The following is a 22,917-nucleotide window of genomic DNA, read 5'->3' on the forward strand; positions in this document are numbered from 1 at the left end:
ACAAGGTGCTCTCCGAATACCTCGATACCATCGCTTTGGCATGGTTCAATGACAGTGCCAGACAATATATGGATTTACCGTTTGAGCCGGACGACATACGGACGATAATAGCCAGTTTGCCACCTTGCAAGGCACCGGGCCCTGACGGGCTGACGGCGGCCTTCTATAAAGAATATGCAGACATCCTGGTCCCGAGATTACACAAGGTATATGAGGAGGCGATGGAAACAGGCATCCTCCCCCAGTCAATGCGTGAAGCGTTGATTATCACGCTACTCAAACCTGGAAAAGACCCTATAAGCCCGGACTCTTATCGTCCACTTTCCCTGATAAACCTTGATGCCAAAATTTACGCGAAACTGCTCTCTGACCGATTAAAATTTATGATGCCGCAGATAGCGCTAACTGATCAGTCGGGTTTTGTAATGGGGAGGTCCACCTCACATAACCTAAGGGTGCTGTTTGGGCTCCTGCACTATCTAGACCCCAGGGTGCAGGCCGCGGCGGCGTTACTGGATGCGACCAAGGCATTTGACTCCCTTGAGTGGAAGTTCTTGCGGACGCTGTTTACCCGAATGGGGTTCAGCCTGCCATTTGCCAGGCGAATTGGCATACTTTACAATGACCCGACGGCCAGGGTGCTGGTGAATGGTCAGACGTCTGCACCCATCTCCATAACTAGAGGAACTCGGCAGGGGTGCCCACTCTCGCCGCTTCTCTTTGCTATCGCTACGGAACCACTGGCAGCTCGCATGAGACAACACCATACTCAGCGTAGCATCGGATTTACATCGCACGGTCTACTCATATCGATGTATGCTGACGATATCACCATCTACATGATGAACCCGGCTGAGAACTTTGATCCGTTGATGAGAGAGGTGATACGCTATAGTGGCCTAACCGGCATCGATATAAATTGGTCAAAGTCGGTGATGTTGCCGTTGACGAATGGCACGGCCGTGTGTCACACTGAATATCCGATCAAGTGGGTCGCGGACGAGGTCAAGTATCTTGGTATACAGATGAGCCGCTCAGTCCAGGACATATGGCTGTCGAATTTTGGGATGGCCATGGAGTGGCTGGAGAGCAAAGTGAAGAGATGGAAAACACTGCCGCTCTCTTTGTTAGGCCGCATTGCTATCGCCAAAATGGTTGTTGTGCCTAAATTCTTATATCTATTCGTTAATATCCCTGTGCCACTAACAAAGGCGTTCTTTCGCCGACTCCGCTCGGCCATGATCGAACTAGTTTGGGCGGGCAAGCAACCTAGAGTCGCATGGAACCTCCTTACACTTCCCTTCCGGCAGGGGGGCCTAGCTGCCCCAGACTTTGAGCTGTATGCATACAGCGTGCAGGCACAATACTTGCATTATTGGCATCACCCAATTCCCTACCAGCCTCATGTGGCGATAGAAACGGACGTAGCGGCACCCTGCCCATTATGGACAGCGGTGTACCAGAGATATAAACTACCTTGGGAAGACATTGACACCGTGGAGATGGTGCGATAGGCTTGGTCGAGCATTGCGAAACGCGCGGGCGTGTCGGACTTCTACGCCCCGAGCATGCCGTTGGATGGCAACCCCCTGCTGAGTCCGCTGACGGACGCGGCGGTGGTGCGACGGCTCATGATTGCGGCCTAAAGGTGGCAGGGGACTTGTACCCGGACGACACTTTCCTCGACGTGAAGAATTTGGTTGCAGCGTCTGAACCGTCGGCATCGGAACTGCTACTGTACTATCAGTTGCGGTCAGCCTGCAAGCATAGATATCCTACGTTCCCAGAGGCCCCGCCGACGCTGGCGGCTTTGGAAGACGTACTATCGAACTCCTCCCCGCGTAAACTGATCACACGCATCTATAGGGTTACACAAAATGCAACACCTGTTGCGCACGTGGATTCCAGAGCTCTGTGGGAGGATGACGCAGGCATACAAATCACAGAGAAACAGTGGGAATTTTGTTGCTCCCAGCTTGAACAACTGTCACCTAACTATAGACTGCGGCTGATCCACTTTAACTACTTGCACAGGACGTACCGTACACCCGTGCAGCTTTTTAAAATGGGATTACAGGCTGACACGCAGTGTTGGAGATGTGGCGCAAGGGAGGCTGCGTTCTATCATCTTGTATGGACCTGCGGATCAATACGTGGATTCTGGGATGCAGTCTTTTCTGGCGTAGGGGAGATAGTGGGCATGGTTATTGCTCCAGACCCACTGGTGGCCCTCCTGGGATTTGTCAAAAATATACCTGGTGCGTCGCGACGACTTGTGGCCCTCCTTCTATTGCTTGCCAAGCGTCAATTGGCGATACACTGGAAGAAGAAGGCTCCGCCGACAATCTCGGGCTGGGTGAAATTAGCGGTATACTGTAGGGAGCAACTCACCGCTTACTGGGACCAGATGCCGCAGCGTTCGCGACCTTTAGACATATGGCAGCCGTTGGTGGACTGGCTGGCGAGGGCGGGAGTGCCGGGACATGACAGAGGAAGTGTGCGGGATGACTGATGCTGCAGCGCTTTTGGGATGGTGGGCTGTGTCGGGGGGCGTGCGAGAGAAGAGGGTGCTACCTTTGTCACAGGGGCTCTAGCGGCTAGACTGCGCTATACCTGGACGTGCCACATGGACACGGGGCGGTGAATGTAGGGATATCGATCCTTTAAGTATGTCGCTATTCCTCGACTATTGTTTACAGTTGTTGTTGTTGCAAAATACGAAACACACTGCTTTGGGTACTCTGCTTCAATGTACGGCTTAGATCAGCTCGAGCGATGCGCCGCTACGTAATCAAGCTGCCTGCCTCCGGGTTGTTGGCTGAATAGCAGTGTACATGCTGAACGATCAATAAAGGTTTTTGAGAGGAGGAGCCAAGATGGCGACCGGGACGGCAGCGTAGACTCCCGGCTCCGTGAACCTCCGCATCCCGCACGGATATCCTGCATGAGATCCTCAGCCGGCGCTATGCGCTCGTGTTTGTGAACGAGAGTGGCACCCGATCGTGTGACTCCGAAGTTTCTGGCGGCGATACCGCCGGAGAAATGGGCATTTGAAATTTGCGGCCCGTGCAGCCCTGGAGCCGGGACCTCGAGTGGACGCCTTGGCCGGGTGGCAGTTCAACAACAGCGGCCTGTGGTGATTGGGTGGAGTCGGACCACCGGAGCGGTGCAGACCTCGGCCTACATTTCGCCGTGGTCGTTCCTACCGCTCAGCGTAGCGGACCGAGTGCATGCCCGGGGTGGCACTTCTAAGATTCTCCGGGGATTGCCCCTGCCTTTGACGGTGAGCTGCCCGGACGCCGCCTGTAACGCGCCCTGATTTTTGCGGGCTGCTCCCGGATTTTCGCGGGCGCTGGTCCGTGGTGGGGACGACTGTTGCCCGTGACCACGCAACGGATAAACTTCTGCCTGTCCCCGGCACCCTGTTTCCAGCGACGTGGACCTTGAGGCGTTGGTCCCTGGGTCCCGGTCCCAGTACGGGTCGGGCCTACCCGGCGGCCATCTTGTTGTGATGAAGCCTACCATCCTGTCCACCGGGCCACAGCAAGATTGGGAGTGTGTGACTTTTGGGAGTGTGGCGGAGCGATCGCAGAGAGCTGTGCTGGGGTACGGCGACCTCCTCGAGGCTCTCAGTGCCCTTCATTCCTCCTTGGTTCATGGCGTCGGGGTCTTGGGGTGTAGGCTCGATGGTGTGGCATCCGCGTTGGGGCAGTTGCGGCCTGTCTGTCCTCAGGTACACAGGGACCTCCCACACTGCACACAGGAGGACAATGTCGCAGCCACCCCTGAGATTAGTGAACAGCTGGACACTCCGGACAGTATGTTATCGTGTGAACGGCTGGCTGTGGGTCTGCTCTGTTCCGGAGGTATTGGACCTGGGTGGGAGGTGGTGGCCTCGTCCCGTGCACGGCCTCCGGCGACCCAGGGCAAATTCAAGCGACAGTTGTCTACTTTGGCTGATTCCGTCTTCCTGGACCTTGTGTGCTATGCAGATCCTGGGGCAGCACTGGGAAAGACGTCCCTCCACGAGGCGAACTGTGTTGGTACTCAGAGACTTCCACCCCACCTGTGTGCGTCGCTTCCCGGTCGTTTTGGGACACTCCTTTACCTTGTAACATTGGACATGGCGCTGGGTCGAGGGGTAGGCATGGGCAGATTTGCGAAAACTGGTCAAGGATAAGGCTGATCCTTCCGGGGTGGTCATCTAGTGGACGGGCGGACTCAGGGGTTGCGTGCTCTCATGGCATTGCTATTAGTATAATAAGTGCATAATGCTCCCCATCTTTCTTTGACGGTGTCGAATTTGTGCTGCTTACTGTCTGCTTTGGGGAAAACTTACCGTGCGGGAGGGAGCAGCCGGGGGTATGTCTTTAAGGCCCTCCTCCAGTTTATTAATACTTTCTCTACTCCCCCGTCTGGTGGGGTTCTTTTCTTACTTCCGTTTCTCTGTTCTTCTATATTTCGGGTCTGGTTCCAGGGCGACGGGCACACTGCTGGGGGGGGGCCATACTCATCTGCAGAGGTGCGGGGTGGGGGGTTGGGGGTAGGGGATTCTGTAGTCTTTCCCCCTTTTTTCCATGGCCTCTTTTTTCTTCTCTGATTCTCCTTTGTTTTTCTTTTCTGGGATCAGTGTGGTACAACTCCTTTGTCGTGAATCACTGCCTTTTCATGTGTGCCACAATTTCCGGGGTGTTTTCTGGGCTTTCGGGCAGGGGACTGTAGGCGCCACTGGTCATGATATTCCTCTACATCCTGTACTTCCTGTTTTAGCGCCTTTGACTCGATAGATTGCCGTCTACTGTTTACGTTTGTCATTCTGCCTGCCATTTTTCGCTACTGGTAAATTGTTTGGCACCTGATCCGTTCGTTTTTTCCCTATTATAAAATGAAAAGCCTTCTTAATCCTGGTGTCCTACTTGCGCCGTTCACTGGCCGAGGATATATTAGCATGGAGATTCTGCTCCCCGAGGTTCTGCCTGTGTTAACATTGGATCTCTGTTACTCTGACTGCTTAGCGGCCGGCCCCGGGGGGTTGTAGGCCCATACTTGTTATTGGTTGAAATGCTAATAAAGGTTTTTCCCAAAAAAAAAAAAAAAAAAAAAAAAAAGATTTTTGAATACAAAAAAAAAAAAGAAAATGTTGTTCAGTTTGATGAATTAAACATTAAGTATGTATGCTCAAAAAACACAAAAAAAAAGGTCAGTTAAACTGTTAGGAGGAATTGGGGAACTCTCTCCTCAAAAGAATGGATTGACATCTATGATAGAATTCACCGCACTACACACAACATTGGCGGTATGGAGGCGGCCTACAAAATAGCCTCCTACTGGTATCTCACACCAGCATGTATCCACAGACGGAACAAGGGGCGCTTGGAGAAATGCTGGAGGGCTGTGGGCAGACAGGTTCACTCCTTCATCTCCTGTGGCACTGCCCCAAACTGTCCAGATTCTGGGATCAGGTCTTAGATGACATTGACTTAGCGTTTGACACTACGCTTCCCAACATACACTCTACTTGGGTTGCCGAATCCCCTGACTTTCCCTTTGCGCTCGCTGCAGGGCTGGCAGATGGTCTTAGCGTTAAATGCTGCGCGCCAAGTGATCCTCACGCTCTAGGGATCCAAGAGCATCCCGTACCATACATCCTGGCTACATAAGCTTTGGTTTTCCTTAGCAATGGAGTGACTGTCTCTCACAGTGGAGAACAGAGCAACTGCCTACCCTGATTTTTGGGGACCCTTCATCTGAATTGTCTCCGTAGAATTTAGGGAAGTGACTTGCCACAAATACTTGTAGATCTTGTGCTTGCTCCTCTCATGAGACGCTGAGGTGGCATAAATCCTCCCTGCAGTATGAGACACTTACCAGGGGCCTTCAAGAGATATAACTCTGTTCGACATGCAGCAAGTACATGATTCTGGAGAGGGGGTTGGGTTTATTGGCTTGCGTTTCGCTAGTAACTTCTCTTGATTTCTTTATTGTTAAATGGTCTCTGCATGGCTGCCCGACTCCGGGTTGTGGGCATACAGCTGTATACGACTGGCCCTCTACTGTGTACGCTGCCGGCCGCCGGGTGTAGGCAGAAAAGCTGTACTTACATTGTGGCCCTCAATAAACAGAACTGTTCCACAATTTTATTAAAGGGGCAGGCCTTGCAGTGGTGAAAAACTAATTTAAGAGTTTTACTACCAGGACATGTAGAAGTCAAAAGTACATGTCCAACTTTTTATGTTCACTGCATTCTGCCCTCTGGGCTGTTTTCAGGGCCTATCCCAGGGGTAACTTATATCCATTAAAAGGGAAGGTTTAAGTCTGGCAGATCTGTGACTGGGGTGAGTGTCTGAAAAGTTTCAGCGCTCTGTCCATCATCTCCTTGTGTTTGCAAAAGGTTTATTTTGCCAAGTCGAAATGGCATTTTAAAAATGCCCACACTGGCTGCAAAAGCAGGCCTGAGACATATTTAAAAATCCTACTTAAATGGGTGGCACAGTGACTGCTGCAGGCCCACTAATAGCATTTAAATTACAGGCCCTGGGCACTGACAGTACCACTTTACTATGGACTTCAAGTATGTTAATTATGCCAATTGAGTGTAAGCCCGTTCTGCTGTTGAAAGGAGAGCACACAAGCATTACTAAGGCCAAGAAAAACAAGATCAGCAACAAAATGAAGGAGCAAGGCAAAACATTTGGGAATTACCCTGCAGAAAGAGCCTAGTCCAACAATAAGTTGAGATCAGAGCTCTTGCCTCCCATGCTAGATATCTGAGAAGCCTGTGACTGCGGAAGGAGTATTACATGGCCCAGTTTGCCGAACCCTAGTAGGATGGTGCCTTTGGACACCAGTGGCACAAAATCCAATATACATGCCAACATTTTAGAAGACAGACAGAGTTAGTAGTGTTTACTATGGCATTTGTCTATATTTAGATTTCATTTAATGTTTTTTATCTCCAGGTTTCTGTTGAACCCATCTGCTCTTTCTGATGACCACATGCTTCAGTTTCGCTTTCTGGGCATCCTCATGGGTGTAGCCATGCGGACCAAGAAGCCCTTGGAACTCTACCTGGCGCCCTGGGTGTGGAAGCAGCTCTGCAACATCCCGTTGACCACCCAGGATCTAGAAGAGGTGGACCTGTTATATTATCGGTGCCTGCGGGGGATCCTCCATCTAGAAGACAGCGAAATCACAGAGGAAAACTTTACAGTGGTAAGAGAGTAAGATCTGGGCATGCTAATCACTCAAGACAAAACTCCATGCTGCAAATGCATTATCAATCGATGTCCCTGTCACTGTCAACCATGCCAACAAGGTTACATAAACCTTACGAAACCACCCAAGTCAACGCCACACTACCACCAGCCCGCACACATTCCAATGCCATCAGTCAGCCTTCTAAACCATGACATCACCAGCAATGTATGAAGTTGCTTTATGCAACCATTATGCATGCACCAAGGGGCTTATTTATGTGAGGCCTGTGCCGCCTCAGTGTCGCTTTGACGCTCCGGCAGTGGAAACCTCTGAAACATATCTAAGAGGTGACGCAAAGCCACCCTGCGTGGCTCTGCGTGGCCCTGCTTGGCTCTGCGTGGCTCTGCGTGGCTTCATAGATACAGAGTAAGACAAAGCATTGCAGGCGCTGCCTTGCCTCACTGTGCGTCAAGGAGCCGTTCCATGGGCTCTGCGCGGCTTCATAGATACGGAGTAAGACAAAGCATTGCAGTCGCTGCCTTGCCTCACTGTGCGTCAAGGAGCCATTCCATGGGCTCTGCGCGGCTTCATAGATACGGAGTAAGACAAAGCATTGCAGGCGCTGCCTTGCCTCACTGTGTGTTAAGGAGGCGTTCCATGGGCTCTGCGTGGCTTCATAGATACAGAGTAAGACAAAGCATTGCAGTCGCTGCCTTGCCTCACTGTGTGTTAAGGAGGCGTTCCATGGGCTCTGCACAGCTTCATAGATACAGAGTAAGACAAAGCATTGCAGTCGCTGCCTTGCCTCACTGTGTGTTAAGGAGGCGTTCCATGGGCTCTGCACAGCTTCATAGATACAGAGTAAGACAAAGCATTGCAGTCGCTGCCTTGCCTTACTGTGTGTTAAGGAGCCGTTCCATGGGCTCTGCGTGGCTTCATAGATACAGAGTAAGACAAAGCATTGCAGTCGCTGCCTTGCCTCACTGTGTGTTAAGGAGCCGTTCCATGGGCTCTGCGCGGCTTCATAGATACAGAGTAAGACAAAGCATTGCAGTCGCTGCCTTGCCTCACTGTGTGTTAAGGAGGCGTTCCATGGGCTCTGCGTGGCTTCATAGATACAGAGTAAGACAAAGCATTGCAGTCGCTGCCTTGCCTCACTGTGTGTTAAGGAGGCGTTCCATGGGCTCTGCACAGCTTCATAGATACAGAGTAAGACAAAGCATTGCAGTCGCTGCCTTGCCTTACTGTGTGTTGAGGAGGCGTTCCATGGGCTCTGCGCGGCTTCATAGATACAGAGTAAGACAAAGCATTGCAGTCGCTGCCTTGCCTTACTGTGTGTTAAGGAGCCGTTCCATGGGCTCTGCGTGGCTTCATAGATACAGAGTAAGACAAAGCATTGCAGTCGCTGCCTTGCCTCACTGTGTGTTAAGGAGCCGTTCCATGGGCTCTGCGCGGCTTCATAGATACAGAGTAAGACAAAGCATTGCAGTCGCTGCCTTGCCTCACTGTGTGTTAAGGAGGCGTTCCATGGGCTCTGCGCGGCTTCATAGATACAGAGTAAGACAAAGCATTGCAGTCGCTGCCTTGCCTCACTGTGTGTTAAGGAGGCGTTCCATGGGCTCTGCGCGGCTTCATAGATACAGAGTAAGACAAAGCATTGCAGTCGCTGCCTTGCCTCACTGTGTGTTGAGGAGGCGTTCCATGGGCTCTGCGCGGCTTCATAGATACAGAGTAAGACAAAGCATTGCAGTCGCTGCCTTGCCTCACTGTGTGTTAAGGAGGCGTTCCATGGGAATTGTGGTGGGTTTTCCTACACAGCACCCATGGATTTTGATGCTACTCCCGATTTACTCAATCACATAAACCTGGGGCACCATCAAAGCATAACACCTTCCAAGAGCAGGTGTAACGAGAAGAAATATTTTTATTTCTCCTCATATTTTCCTTTCTTTGTGTGCTGCAAAGAGAGAAAAACGCCTCTCTTAGGATTGGTTTTGTGCAGGAAGGTGCCACTTCCTGCACAAAACCAATCTTGCCTGCAACACAGACACTCTTGCACCATAGTGCAAGGGTGCCTACATTGGCACTAGGCAGCAAATTGTGAGCCAGCGCACGAGGAAAGGACAGGAATGCACTGTAGTTGATAAATACAGTGCATTCCTGCCCTTTCACATTGGCATAGAGAAGCGCGGCAAGAAGACTTGCAGCTCTGCCCTACGCCAATGCCTCATAAATGAGGCCCTAAGTACTTCAGCACAAACACATGCAACTGCATCACCCCACCTTGTTTGGTAGCGCATGGTCATTTAAGACAGCACGTGTTCCATGGAAATGGCCACTACATTTTCTCAAACATACCATTGTACTGTATGTGAGAAGTTGGCCTGGCATATGCTGGTCACTAGTTATAGTGGCCACCTTGCACCAGTCCAATTCGACTCTTATGGTAGATAGGTTTAAGACAACCTTTTAAAGAAAGCTATCCTAGTGGTAGCTGTGGAGAGCGGCCTTCAGGATAAGTCTCTGAGGAATGTAAAGCAGCTTGTTTTACCTTACAATCTCTTGAATTACCAAATGAAAGGACACCACACAGGTATATACATCAAATATATATGTCTTTATTTCTAGATACACTCTACTAATCTCTTTATGAGATTAGAACCCAGATACACATTCAAATGTCAACACTTCTCAATAAATTAAGCACAAATATGGCTGGGGCCCTATGGGGCGTACCAGACCATATACTAAGAAAGAGGTTTAGGAAAGTCAACTTGCAAGGGGACAAGGCCTAGGGCCTGTAGAATCGCTGGGGCTTCACTAATCCACCCAAGGCAGGTAAGTAAGAGACCCACGGGAGAAGCGTGCAGTGTGAGAACACAGCCGCAGGTTCCCTATTGATTTCAATGGAGCAAGTCGCAGTTGGATTTTTAAAGTTTTAGGGTACTTCGAGGAAGTCTACAAGCAAGCCACTTACAAGGTAAATAATTTGAGGGCCAACACACACTAGGGCACCAGAGTGCACGAGTTACCTCACCCAGGGAAGCCGGGTGCATAGGTGTCTTTTGGTGTCGGGTCGCGTCGCTGTTTTCTATGGAAGCCAAAGAAGATTTGCTGCTTGCGAAGACTGGAGAAGTGTCCGGTGGAATCCAAGGCTAGATTGAAGATGAAGAAGACCTGAAAGCAGAAGGGACAGTGTTGGACCCCGGCCTCGTAACATGGCTCTACTGGTCCCCACACCACCTAACCTGGTACCGGCAGCCCCAATCCCCCGGCCTAACCGATCCTTTCCACCAGAACACACGCACCCGACCCGGACCTCCTCGTCCATGGCCTCTCTCCCTTCGGCCACCCCGGGCCCGCGTGCCCACTTCATGCACCAAGATGGCCGCCCGGCCCCAGCGCGACCCGGGCTTAGAGGCGCCACTCCGGCTGGAGGACATCACGCTTCCAGGGGATGAGAGGGGGAGGAGCAGTTTCTATCGCACCTCTGAACCCCCCTGGGGCGATGGGTTTCGATCGGCCCTCCGGCCTCCCTGAGGGCTGGCTCCACGCCTGCTGGGTGTCTGGGACTCCTCCCGACCCGGCCCTGAAAAGATCACAAGACAATGGCAGGAAACCCCGACAAGCGACCCCCAGGTGACAAGACCCCTGCCTGCACAGACTCCGGACATCAAAGAGGGGTCGACCTATAACAAGGGGTGATCTGGGACTGTCCGCAGTTTCGACGCTGGAACAACGAGAGCCTGCTGACGCGGTCGCGGCTCCTGGAACTTAGAACCACCTGAGCCCTGCTGAGTGACTCGCGGCTCCCTGAAGATCGTAAGACCTCCGAACTGTACCTGAGCCCTGCTGAGTGACTCGCGGCTCCCTGAAGATCGTAAGACCTCCGAACTTGTACCTGAGCCCTGCTGAATGACTCGCGGCTCCCTGAAGATCGTAAGACCTCCGAAGTTGTACTTGAGCCTGCTGAGTGACTCACGGCTCCCTGACGATCGTAAGACCTCCGAACTTGTACCTGAGCCCGCTGAGTGACTCGCGGCTTCCACAGACTCCACCGGTCCCGCCGGACCCCACGACAACCAGCCTACCCCCCAGCTCGAGGATTGTGAGCTGTGCGCCGGGTACGCCCTTGCCTTGAACCTTTTACCAGAGACTGTCCCGCTACCCCCTATCCCTTCCGAGACCCATTGAGCCCGTGCTCTCCTTGTACATATTTGCAGTGCTAACCTGTTTGATAAAGATTGGTTCCTAAGAACGCACGGTGTGGTGTTTCTGTGTCGTGTGGTGCCAGAAGTACGATCCTCGATACGAGATTTCTCCCCCTGAGGAGTCTCCCGCCAGTGCCCGGCTACGATACTTTGAGGGTGGGTCTCAGGGTAGTCAGGACCCCCTTTCCGGGCTCCTCTGAGGTCGCCGTCTAACAGTGGTGGCAGCGATGGGATTCGGGCCCATCACCGAGAGATCGTACCGTGAACAACGGACGCACTACCGACAAAGATGGCAGAAGGAAACGCCATGATCCCCGCAGAAATCAACGCCAACAGGGTGTTCCAGGTGGAACAACTAGAAGAATACACACACAAAGAACTAAAGCAATTCTGCAAAGAACTTAGAATCGCTACCACCGGTCTCAACACCAAGGAAGATTTGCAGAAAGCACTGAAAGCCTGGGTGGATGCCGGGGCCTCCCGCCCGGAAGACACGGGGGAGCGCCCCGACGAGGCCGAACCCCCCCAAGGCGAAAGCAGCAGCAATCAGGTGCGAGGCATCGTACCAGACGGGGGTCTATCCCCGGAAGAACTCGCGGACAGAGAGAGAAGCCGCAATCACGAACTCGAGTTAGCTAAACTCAAAATTGAAGGCGAATTAAAGTTAGCGGAGAAAAAGCTAGCAGTAGAGCAAATGCGCGTGCAAGGCGAGCTAGAAGAGAAGAAGCTCCAACGGGAACACGAAGGAAGAAAGCTCCAACTAGAGCACGAACGCAGCTTGAAAGAAATCGAGCTCAAGGCCAGAAGTGAGGAAGGGAGGCCCCCGGGAAACCGAGAGGCGACCTCCCCAGCGGAGCAGAAGGTCCACATCCCCAAGGACGTGGTCAAGGAATATTATAAAAGCGATGACATTCAACAATGGTTCAGGGCCTACGAGGTCGCCATGACCTCCCATCGGGTCCCGCAGAAGGACTGGGGGGCAGGGTTGTGGGGACGGTTTCTGAGCGAAGGAAGAGACACCCTGCTCGACCTACCCCTCTCTCTGCAGACCTCCTACAGCCACATGAAAGAGGCTCTACTCACAAGGTACGGTCTCACCCCCGAGATGTACCGTCAGCGATTCCGGGACTGCAGGAAAATCCCGGGCACCACCTGGGTGGAATATGTAAACTTTTTTAGTCGGGCCTTCGATGGGTGGGTCAAGGGCAGCAAAGTCACCACCCTTGAGGAACTCACCGACCTCCTGTTGTGGGAACACCTGGCTGCGAACTGCTTTGTGGAACTACGCCAGCATCTGCTTGACAGCAAACTCACCGATCCCAGGAAGCTGGCGGTGGAAGCAGACCGCTGGACCAACACCCGGGTCACCCGGGGCATGGTAGGAGAATACCCCCGAGCCAGTCAGGGACCACCCCGCCAGAGAGGAGGGGGGAACCAGGGAGGCCAGAGAGAGTCCCAGCCGAGTCCCCCAAAAACCCAACCTCCACCTTTCCCAGCGCCCCCCCCCCACCAGTAACCGGACCCCCCGGGAGACGGGGACACAGGGTAACCGTCACTTGTTTCCGTTGCCAGAAGCCAGGCCACTACGCCAATGACCAAGAATGCCCCATGGCCACCCAAAACACCCCTGCAAGACAGATAGCCAACATAGCTCTGGGGGAGTAGGTTGAGGAAACCGGGGAATGGGAACCCGCAGCCATGGCCCTAGTATCCTTGGGAGATAGGGAGATGGTCCCTGGTAGCCTCCTTCCCTCCAACACGAAGAAATACGGGCAGCTCGTCAAGATCAATGGCCACCAAATAGAGGCCCTGCGGGACACCGGGGCCAGCATCACCGGTGTCCTCAGGCACTTAGTCCCCGAGGAGCAGATCCTCCCCAACGTCTTTTGCCCAGTAATTTCCGCAGATAATAGAGAGAGTATGTGTCAGGTAGCTCTGGTGCCGTTTGAGTGGGGTGGGGTGATAGGTAAGCTGAGGGTTGCCGTAAGAACCTCCCAGCCGGTCGACTGCCTCTTAGGGAACGACCTGGAGAGTTCTCCCTGGAAGCACGTCGAGCGTAAGGCCCACCTAGAGATGATGGGGCTCCCCGAGTGGGTGTGCGCCACCACCCGATCCATGTCAGCTCGACTTCCCCCCTGGGAGAAGTCGAAGACGCCCCGACCGAAGAAGTCAGAGCAGTAACCCCCGAGGGTCCTCCCGTCCCCCCACCGGAAGGGCCCGTCGCCAGCGACGAGCCCTCCCTGTCCGACACCGTCCCGGTCCCCGAGTTAGGCGATCTACCAGAGTTGGCCCAATGGCGCCACGAGGGCGGGCCCACCCGGGAGGAGTTTTGCCGGGAGCAAGCCACTTGTCCTTCCCTGGTCGGACTACGGCGCCAGGCCGAGGGCCAAGCCGCAGGCGACCAAACTGGAACGCACCGAATTTATTGGGAGAATAGCATTTTGTACAGTGAGCAGAAGTCGGTGGAGCTGGGATCCGGATGGGTGCTGGTGGTACCCCTCCGCTTCCGAGACTTCCTCCTGGGCTTAGCCCACGACGTCCCCCTCGCCGGCCACCTGGGTCAAGACAAGACCTACAGCCGTCTCGTGACCCATTTTTACTGGCCTAGAATGAGAGCAGCTGTAGAAGCCCACTGCAAGTCCTGTCCCACGTGCCAAGCTAGTGGGAAGAGTGGGGGGAAGCGCAAGGCTCCCCTCCAACCCTTCCCGGTCGTCAGTACCCCCTTTGAACGAGTCGGGATCGACATCGTGGGGTCCCTGGACCCCCCCACCTCCCAAGGTCACCGTTTCATCCTGGTCCTGGTGGATCACGCCACCCGATACCCTGAGGCGATCCCCCTACGCACCGTCACGGCCCCCGTAGTGGGCCGGGCCCTGATGGGGATCTTTTCCCGGGTAGGTTTCCCCCGCGAGGTCGTGAGCGATCGCGGCACTAATTTTATCTCGAAGTACATGACGTCCCTGTGGCAACAATGTGGAGTGTCCTACAAATTCACCACCCCGTACCATCCCCAAGGGAACGGCCTAGTAGAGAGGTTTAACAGGACTCTGAAAGGGATGATCACCGGCCTAGAAGAGCCCCTCCGGCGTAAGTGGGACGTCCTGCTCCCCTGCCTCTTATTCGCTTACCGAGAGGTCCCCCAGAAGTCCCTAGGGTTCAGCCCGTTTGAGTTGCTCTATGGACACCCCGTCCGAGGTCCCCTCAGCTTGGTTAAGGAAGGGTGGGAGGCGGCACCCCAGACCACCCCACGAGATGTGTTCCACTATGTTCTGACCCTCCGGAACCAGACCAGGAAGTTCCGAGCACTGGCCGAGGCCAACCTAGAGACAAGCCAAGAAGAGATGAAGCGCTGGTACGACCAGAATGCCACTCTGGTCGAGTTCCAGCCAGGCCAACAAGTATGGGTCATGGCCCCCGTAAAGCCGGGCGCCCTCCAGGACAGGTGGACCGGGCCCTACAAAGTGATTGAGCGGAAGAGTCAAGTCACATACTTGGTGGACGTCCAGTCGCCCCGGGATCCCCTCCGGGTCCTTCACGTGAACCGCCTCAAGCCTCACTTCGTGCGGACTGAACTGAGCCTCCTGCTGGCCACCGATGACGGGGCCGAAGATGAGTCCGATCCCCTCCCGGACCTCCTGTGTGTCAAGGAGCAGGATGGCTCCGTGGAGGGAGTAAACCTCTCCCCAGCTCTCACTGCCCAGCAACAAGAGGACTGCCGCCAGCTACTAGGACAATTTGCCGACCTCTTCTCCCTGATCCCCCGAGTCACCTGGTGTGTCCATGACGTGGACACCGGGAACAGCCCGCCGGTGAAACACCGAGCATACCGGGTCCCAGACCGGGTCCGGTCCTGCATTCAAGCTGAAGTCTCAAAGATGTTGACCATGGGGGTGATCGAGCCATCTGACAGCCCCTGGGCCAGCCCAGTGGTCCTGGTCCCGAAGGCAGCGGCCCCCGGTGTCGCCCCCGAGCTCCGGTTCTGTGTGGACTACCGGGGGCTCAATGACGTCACCCGAGCCGATGCCCACCCCATTCCACGAGCCGACGAACTCATTGACCGACTCGGGGCAGCCCGGTTCCTCAGCACCTTCGACCTCACCTGCGGATACTGGCAGATTGCGCTCACCGAGGGGGCCAAGGAGCGGTCCGCCTTCTCCACCCCAGATGGGCATTACCGCTTCCGCGTAATGCCCTTCGGAAGGAAAAATGCCCCGGCCACCTTCCAGCGACTGGTGAATAGAGTCCTGGCCGGGCTGGGACAGTTCAGCGCGGCCTATCTAGACGACATCGCCGTTTTCAGTTCCGAATGGAGTGAGCACCTCCAGCACCTCCGGAGGGTGCTAACCGCCCTGCGCCAGGCAGGCCTCACAGTAAAAGCCAGTAAGTGCCAAATTGGGCAAGGATCAGTAGTCTACCTGGGGCACCAGGTCGGGAGTGGCCAGGTCGCCCCTCTACAGCCAAAGATCGACGCCATCGTGGCCTGGGAACCCCCCACCACCCAAACGGAGGTCCGAGCCTTTCTGGGCCTCACTGGCTACTACCGAAGATTCATCAAGGGGTATGGCAGCCTTGTCGGCCCCCTCACAGAACTCACCTCCAAAAAACAGCCAAAGAAGGTGCACTGGACGACTGCCTGCCAGGAGGCGTTCGAGGCTCTAAAGAAGGCCATGTGTACTGCCCCCGTCCTCCAGGCTCCCGACTACTCCAAGGAGTTTGTAGTCCAAACCGATGCCTCCGAGCATGGCATTGGGGCCGTCCTGTCCCAGGTGAATGACCAAGGCCTAGACCAGCCCATCGCCTTCCTCAGCCGGCGGCTGTTGCCCAGAGAACAGAGATGGAGCACCATTGAGTGCGAAGCCTTTGCCGTGGTCTGGGCGCTCAAGAAACTACGCCCTTACCTGTTCGGCACCCATTTCAAAGTCCAAACCGACCATCGGCCCTTGCGATGGCTCATGCAGATGCGAGGAGAAAACCCCAAGCTACTGCGGTGGTCAATCTCCCTCCAGGGGATGGATTTCACCGTAGAACATCGCCCTGGTACTGACCACGCCAACGCCGATGGCCTCTCCCGGTTCTTCCGCCTCAGCGAAGAGAACCCCCCAAGATGATGGGCAGTTCTCTCCGGCTTTCAGCTGGGGGGGACACGTGTTGGACCCGGCCTCGTAACATGGCTCTACTGGTCCCCACACCACCTAACCTGGTACCGGCAGCCCCAATCCCCCGGCCTAACCGATCCTTTCCACCAGAACACACGCACCCGACCCGGACCTCCTCGTCCATGGCCTCTCTCCCTTCGGCCACCCCGGGCCCGCGTGCCCACTTCATGCACCAAGATGGCCGCCCGGCCCCAGCGCGACCCGGGCCTAGAGGCGCCACTCCGGCTGGAGGACATCACGCTTCCAGGGGATGAGAGAGGGAGGAGCAGTTTCTATCGCACCTCTGAACCCCCCTCGGGGCGATGGGTTTCGATCGGCCCTCCGGCCTCCCTGAGGGCTGGCTCCACGCCTGCTGGGTGTCTGGGACTCCTCCCGACCCGGCCCTGAAAAGATCACAAGACAATGGCAGGAAACCCCGACAAGCGACCCCCAGGTGACAAGACCCCTGCCTGCACAGACTCCGGACATCAAAGAGGGGTCGACCTATAACAAGGGGTGATCTGGGACTGTCCGCAGTTTCGACGCTGGAACAACGAGAGCCTGCTGACGCGGTCGCGGCTCCTGGAACTTAGAACCACCTGAGCCCTGCTGAGTGACTCGCGGCTCCCTGAAGATCGTAAGACCTCCGAACTTGAACCTGAGCCCTGCTGAGTGACTCGCGGCTCCACGAAGATCGTAAGACCTCCGAACTGTATCTGAGCCCTGCTGAGTGACTCGCGGCTCCCTGAAGATCGTAAGACCTCCGAACTTGTACTTGAGCCTGCTGAGTGACTCGCGGCTCCCTGAAGATCGTAAGACCTCCGAACTTGTACCTGAGCCCGCTGAGTGACTCGCGGCTTCCACAGACTCCACCGGTCCCGCCGGACCCCACGACAACCAGCCTACCCCCCAGCTCGAGGATTGTGAGCTGTGCGCCGGGTACGCCCTTGCCTTGAATCTTTTACCAGAGACTGTCCCGCTACCCCCTATCCCTTCCGAGACCCATTGAGCCCGTGCTCTCCTTGTACATATTTGCAGTGCTAACCTGTTTGATAAAGATTGGTTCCTAAGAACGCACGGTGTGGTGTTTCTGTGTCGTGTGGTGCCAGAAGTACGATCCTCGATACGAGATTTCTCCCCCTGAGGAGTCTCCCGCCAGTGCCCGGCTACGATACTTTGAGGGTGGGTCTCAGGGTAGTCAGGACCCCCTTTCTGGGCTCCTCTGAGGTCGCCGTCTAACAGACAGTGTTCACAGTCACTTGCCAGTGACCCGGGGCCAGGAAGATGGATGCCCACGGATGTCGGGTGATTTCAGGTGATCAAGGGTGTTTTGATTCTTCGTCCACGAAGTCCAGGAGGGATCGAAGATGACCAGCAGCTGCATTCGGAGTGTCCCTCGACGTCTGCAGCTGACTGAGGTGTCGGCAACTGGATTGGAGCCAACAAGCCTTGGCAACAGCAAGTCTTGTGAAAAGTGAATAAAGTCAATGGTGCAGACCAGCAAGGTCTGAGGGACTCACCCAGCAAGGATGAGTGAGGGCAGGCGTGGAGCAACCTGGGTTTATAAGAAAGTCTTCAGGGGACCCACAAGCCAATGGGCAAGGGATCGCAAAGACGCCTCGTGAGGAAATGATTTACAGGAGCCCATGGTCACTCGGGATGGGGTAGGCCTCTGATTTTCGGTGCACAACCTGCTAGAGGCTTGGGCCACAAATGGTCCAAAGTACAAGTTCGTAGAACGTCGTGAAGGGGTTGCACTCGACAATAGTGCACGGTACTTGGGTATTGCTGTTCCTCGTCACTTGTAGGGTCCACTCGCCACAGCTTTTCTGGGGACTCACAATGGCCATCGAGAAGTCAGGAAATCCACTTCCGGGGCTGCAGGAACTTCGGACTCCAGTGGGAGCGGGAAAGTTTGCGACCGTTGATTCAAGTTTTTGGTGCCTGCCAAGCAGGGGAGTCACTCCTTGACTCCAAGGGAGATTCTTCCGTCTTCCAAAGGTAGTGGAACGTCGAAGGGCCAGGATTCTTCTTGTAAAGCATCGTCCAGGAATATCTAACTTGCAATGGCAAGGGTTCCCTAACTTATACTAAAAGGAAGGGAGGGACTAGCTCTATGACCACTCCTCTGGGAGGGTCAGGGGAGTGGGTGGTTGCACCCACTTCCCTTTGTCCAGTTTCACACCAGAGCAGGGGCAGGTAGCCCCTGAACCGGTTTGAGCTGGCATATGCACAGAGGAGCCTACTGCTCCCCCAGTGCAGGACTTCAAAGCACTCTAGGAGTGCACCCACCCAGCCCCAATACACTAAATCCTTTCTGGAAGGTGGTGACACCTCCCTGTGACAGGATGCCTATTGTTGGGCCTCCTCCACTGCGAGTTTCAGTCAGCAGCAGGAGGGCAGCCCAGTGTCTGTGCTGGTGGCATCCATTTTGTGATGCCAGGGCTCTTTCGGATTCCTACCGTGTTTCCACAGTAGGTACATGTCGTCCCCTCTAGAAGGGTAGGATCATACTCCCACACCAGTTACTGGTGTGGGGGTATGATTCCAAGTTGTTTGACACCAAACACAACATGTTTTGATGCAGTCATTCCAAAGTTAGCATTTACCGCTAGGTTATAATGTACTTAAGAGTATATGGTTTAACCGCATCCACAAACAGCCACAGAGAATAGACTCTGCCATCTGCAGAGGGGCCCTGCTCAGGCAGAAGCACCCCCTCACATTGTAAACCAAGCACCCTGCCCTCAGGATTGATAGGGCCTGCCTTAGGGGGTGACTGATAGGTTTATGTGTGTGTGTAAGGTGAGATATAGGAACCTATACCTCAGTGAGGAGTGCTAACACTACCTCGTCCAGGCTGCAGTAGCAGGCCTGTGGTGTCAGATTTAGTCTGCTTCCCAGGGGTGGCATAATACATGCTTCAGCCCCTGGTAGGCCTGTGAATTACCTATACCCTTGGTACCTAATGTACCATATACTAGAGGCTCATAAGGTACCACAGTATCCAATCACTGGTGCATCTAATATGCACTCCAAGTAGTTTAGAGAGAACAGAGAGACTGGGGCTCTGATTAGCAGGGACACAGCCAGACTATAGCCAGAAACCAGTGTTAACATCAGAAAAAAGTGGGGGCAACATAAGTGCAGATCCTACTCTCCTACACTGTAGAACTATAGAGCCCACCAATCAAAATGTGTGGAAGTCGGGTTTCTGTGAATATGGATCCTTGGTGCATCACCAAGTTAAGGGTCTGAATCTATTTTTATCCTATTAAAATGTCTGTTTCCAGCACAATTCAGAATGACAAATAGTGTGCTTTGTTTTTGCTTTCCTAACTGCTGAATGTGTAAAGTTCCTTTACAGGTAGTTACATTGTGTGGTATGTTGCAAAACAACAACATTCGACAGCCTTTCCTTTCACATTGCCTATACTTCAGCAAGATTGTCACACAGTTCAGTTTGAAAATTCCTCTTACTTTGAAGTCAGGGAAAGAAAAGTAAACACTAATCCCCATGTTATAAATATAAGGAACAATGTGTCAGAAAACAGGGCCTGGCATTTGACCTCTCTTTGAAGCACCAATGTGACAAGATAAGCACAGTATTTAAAAGCATCTTTATTTATTGCTTGAACTTTCCCCAACCAACCAAAAATGAGCTCGCGACCCACAATTTGGGGAACTTTGCTTTTGCCAATTGCCATTAAATGTTGCACGTCCGCTGATGTTATGTTTTATTTTTTTCTAGATGATTCCACTGGATGTATTTGTGGGACCCAGTGCAGATGGGACAATGGTTCCCTTTGTGCCAGGGGGCCAGAACAGACCAGTGACCTTCTCCAATCGCAAGGATTATGTGGAAAAATCTATTGAATACAGACTCCATGAAATGGACCAGCAGGTTAGTGATCCCTTCCTGTTCAAAGGGCAGCATTTCATGATGACCTTAAGGCTCCAGTTGCCATGGCTATAGGAGATCATCGTGAACTTGAGGCTCCAGTTGCCATGGCTATAGGAGATCATTGTGAACTTGAGGCTCCAGTTGCCATGGCTATAGGAGATCATCGTGAACTTGAGGCTCCAGTTGCCATGGCTATAGGAGATCATCGTGAACTTGAGGCTCCAGTTGCCATGGCTATAGGAGATCATCGTGAACTTGAGGCTCCAGTTGCCATGGCTATAGGAGATCATCGTGAACTTGAGGCTCCAGTTGCCATGGCTATAGGAGATCAGTGTGAACTTGAGGCTCCAGTTGCCATGGCTATAGGAGACCATCTTGAACATGAGGCTCCAGTTGCCATGGCTATAGGAGATCATTCTGAATTTGAGGCTCCAGTTGCCATGGTTATAGGAGATCATTGTGAACTTGGAAGAGCACTTGTAAAAAAAAATGGGAGGGGGGAGAACAGGCTGCCTGACATACCAGCATACAATTCGCCCAGATGCATTGTGGTACATGCAGTGCATAATAACACACTTTAGTTGAAGGGCTTTCCAGTAGCAGTGGCTTTGCAATGGGTGGCGCGAGCACGAGTTTTGGGGGCTGTGTCCTCCCCCCGCTCTTACATGCAGTCTCCTCCCTCGGAGCAGACATCTCCCCCCCGGAGTTCAGGGTCTTTATGTCTTGCTTCTGGAACCGCCGCTGTCTCACACGCGACGTGCCACGCTTTGCCTGATGGGTACGGTAGTCTCGGTCTTGCTCGCGTATCGCTGCTTCCGGGTTGATGAGCAGCTAGCGCGACTGCCGGCACAGACTACCTGACAGACATGACCTCTCCCAGGATGCCCTAAACTGAAGGTTACTCCAGCTGGGCACAGGCTACCAGATCCTAGTAGCATCTGGAACAGGTCAACATTTAATTCACCATTTAAATGTGATTGGGATTGGACACATCTGCCTGCATGCTGAATATTTATGGGTATATTTCAGCACCAGAAGATCTTTTCTGTGTAAATAGTAAATTAACAAATGTTCTCACTTACTTGTTACTAAAGACAATTCTTTTTTGAAGTTATAGCATAGGTTGCACATTGAATTGAGTGATTTACTGTCATGTGATTCTGAAATCGTATTTCTGGACTCTGTGGGCTGTATTACAGAAAGTGCCTCAGGGGTGCAATGAAAGTGTGTGCCTGCTTTACAGAATTACAGAAGGGGGCCACAGACCCTTTCATAGCCCCTTCCCTAATGAGGGTCATGCCGGTGCACATTTATTACTTGCCTGATCCCCCATTGATTATTCCCTTGTGTGCATGGGGGCACCGCCCAGTGTAAATGAGGAAACATTTGGCGCCTGCACCAGCACTTGTAGGAGGCTGGCTTACTATATGGAGCACACTTATTCAATTGGTGCACCTTGCACTAATCCATGCAACCCTTATGGTGATTTTAAAGGTCTTTGATAACCCTAGAAAGCTCTCAAAGTGGTAGCTGTGGAGAGCAGCCTTCAGGCTTATCTTGAAGGACCAGTTTAATCAGTAGTGTAGATTAGATTAAAGGACACCACACAGTTTTTTAGCAAAAAGAAGTCTTTATTACAACACACTATCACATTGGTATATCTCCTACTCGGAGATATCAACACAATACTCAAGAATACTTCAAATGCAGTCGGGTAAGTAGCACAAAATACAGTGGTCTCCAGGGGGAGACCAAACCATATACTAAAAAAGTGGAATGCGAACTGCAAAGGAGAACGAAACATGGACCAGAAGACCCAGAGGAGCCAGGAACACAAGGAACCAGCCAAGGTAAGTAGCCAGGAACCCCTCGGAGGCTGTGTGCAGAGTAGAAACACAGCTGCGTGCCTAATAGAAAAAAATGAAGAAGTTGTGGTTGCACTGTTGAAGAAAAAGGACCCTCCCCAGAGGACCCCGAAGAATTCCCTTGGAGGACGGAAGGTTGGAGAGCCACCCCACCCCTGGATGCCCTGGGAACCAGGTTGCCAGGCTACACCAGGGAAGCCAGGTGCATAGGGGTGAAGAGATGTCGGAACATGCCATAGATGAAATTGGAAGACTTAGAAGAAAATGCCTCTGGAGAAGTTTAGGAAGGAGTCCGGTGGGCTCCAAGGGTGGATTTAGAAGAAAATGCCTCTGGAGAAGTTTAGGAAGGAGTCCGGTGGAATCCAAGGGTGGATTCTGGAAGTGAAGAACCTGCAAGCAGAGGGAACAGAGTCAATGCCACTTGGAAGTGACCAGGAGGTACCATGACACAATGCCCACTGATGTCAGGAGGTTCTGAAGAGTCGACTGTGACCTTGTCACTAGACCAGGAGTTGTGCATGAGCTGTGCCATGCAACTGGTGCGGAAGATGAAATAGGAGCAACGTTGGGATTAGTAATGTCCAAGGAACTCACCAACAGCAGGA

General features: G+C 53.3%; 1 protein-coding gene across 7 annotated transcripts in view; it reads left to right on the forward strand.

The window, feature by feature from the left end:
- LOC146863653 (putative E3 ubiquitin-protein ligase HERC1) overlaps positions 1 to 22,917 on the forward strand; it is a 1,482,062-nt gene that overhangs the window by 1,381,558 nt on the left and 77,587 nt on the right. For all 7 annotated transcript variants that reach the window (XM_085627737.1, XM_085627739.1, XM_085627735.1 and 4 more), the window contains 2 exons: positions 6,960 to 7,212; positions 20,295 to 20,447. In XM_085627737.1, coding sequence (XP_085483863.1) covers positions 6,960 to 7,212; positions 20,295 to 20,447 — 406 coding nt within the window. The remainder of the gene's footprint in view (positions 1 to 6,959; positions 7,213 to 20,294; positions 20,448 to 22,917) is intronic.

The sequence above is a fragment of the Triturus cristatus genome, chromosome 2_1, assembly GCF_964204655.1.
Source record: "Triturus cristatus chromosome 2_1, aTriCri1.1, whole genome shotgun sequence".
Classification (NCBI taxonomy): Eukaryota; Metazoa; Chordata; class Amphibia; order Caudata; family Salamandridae; genus Triturus; species Triturus cristatus.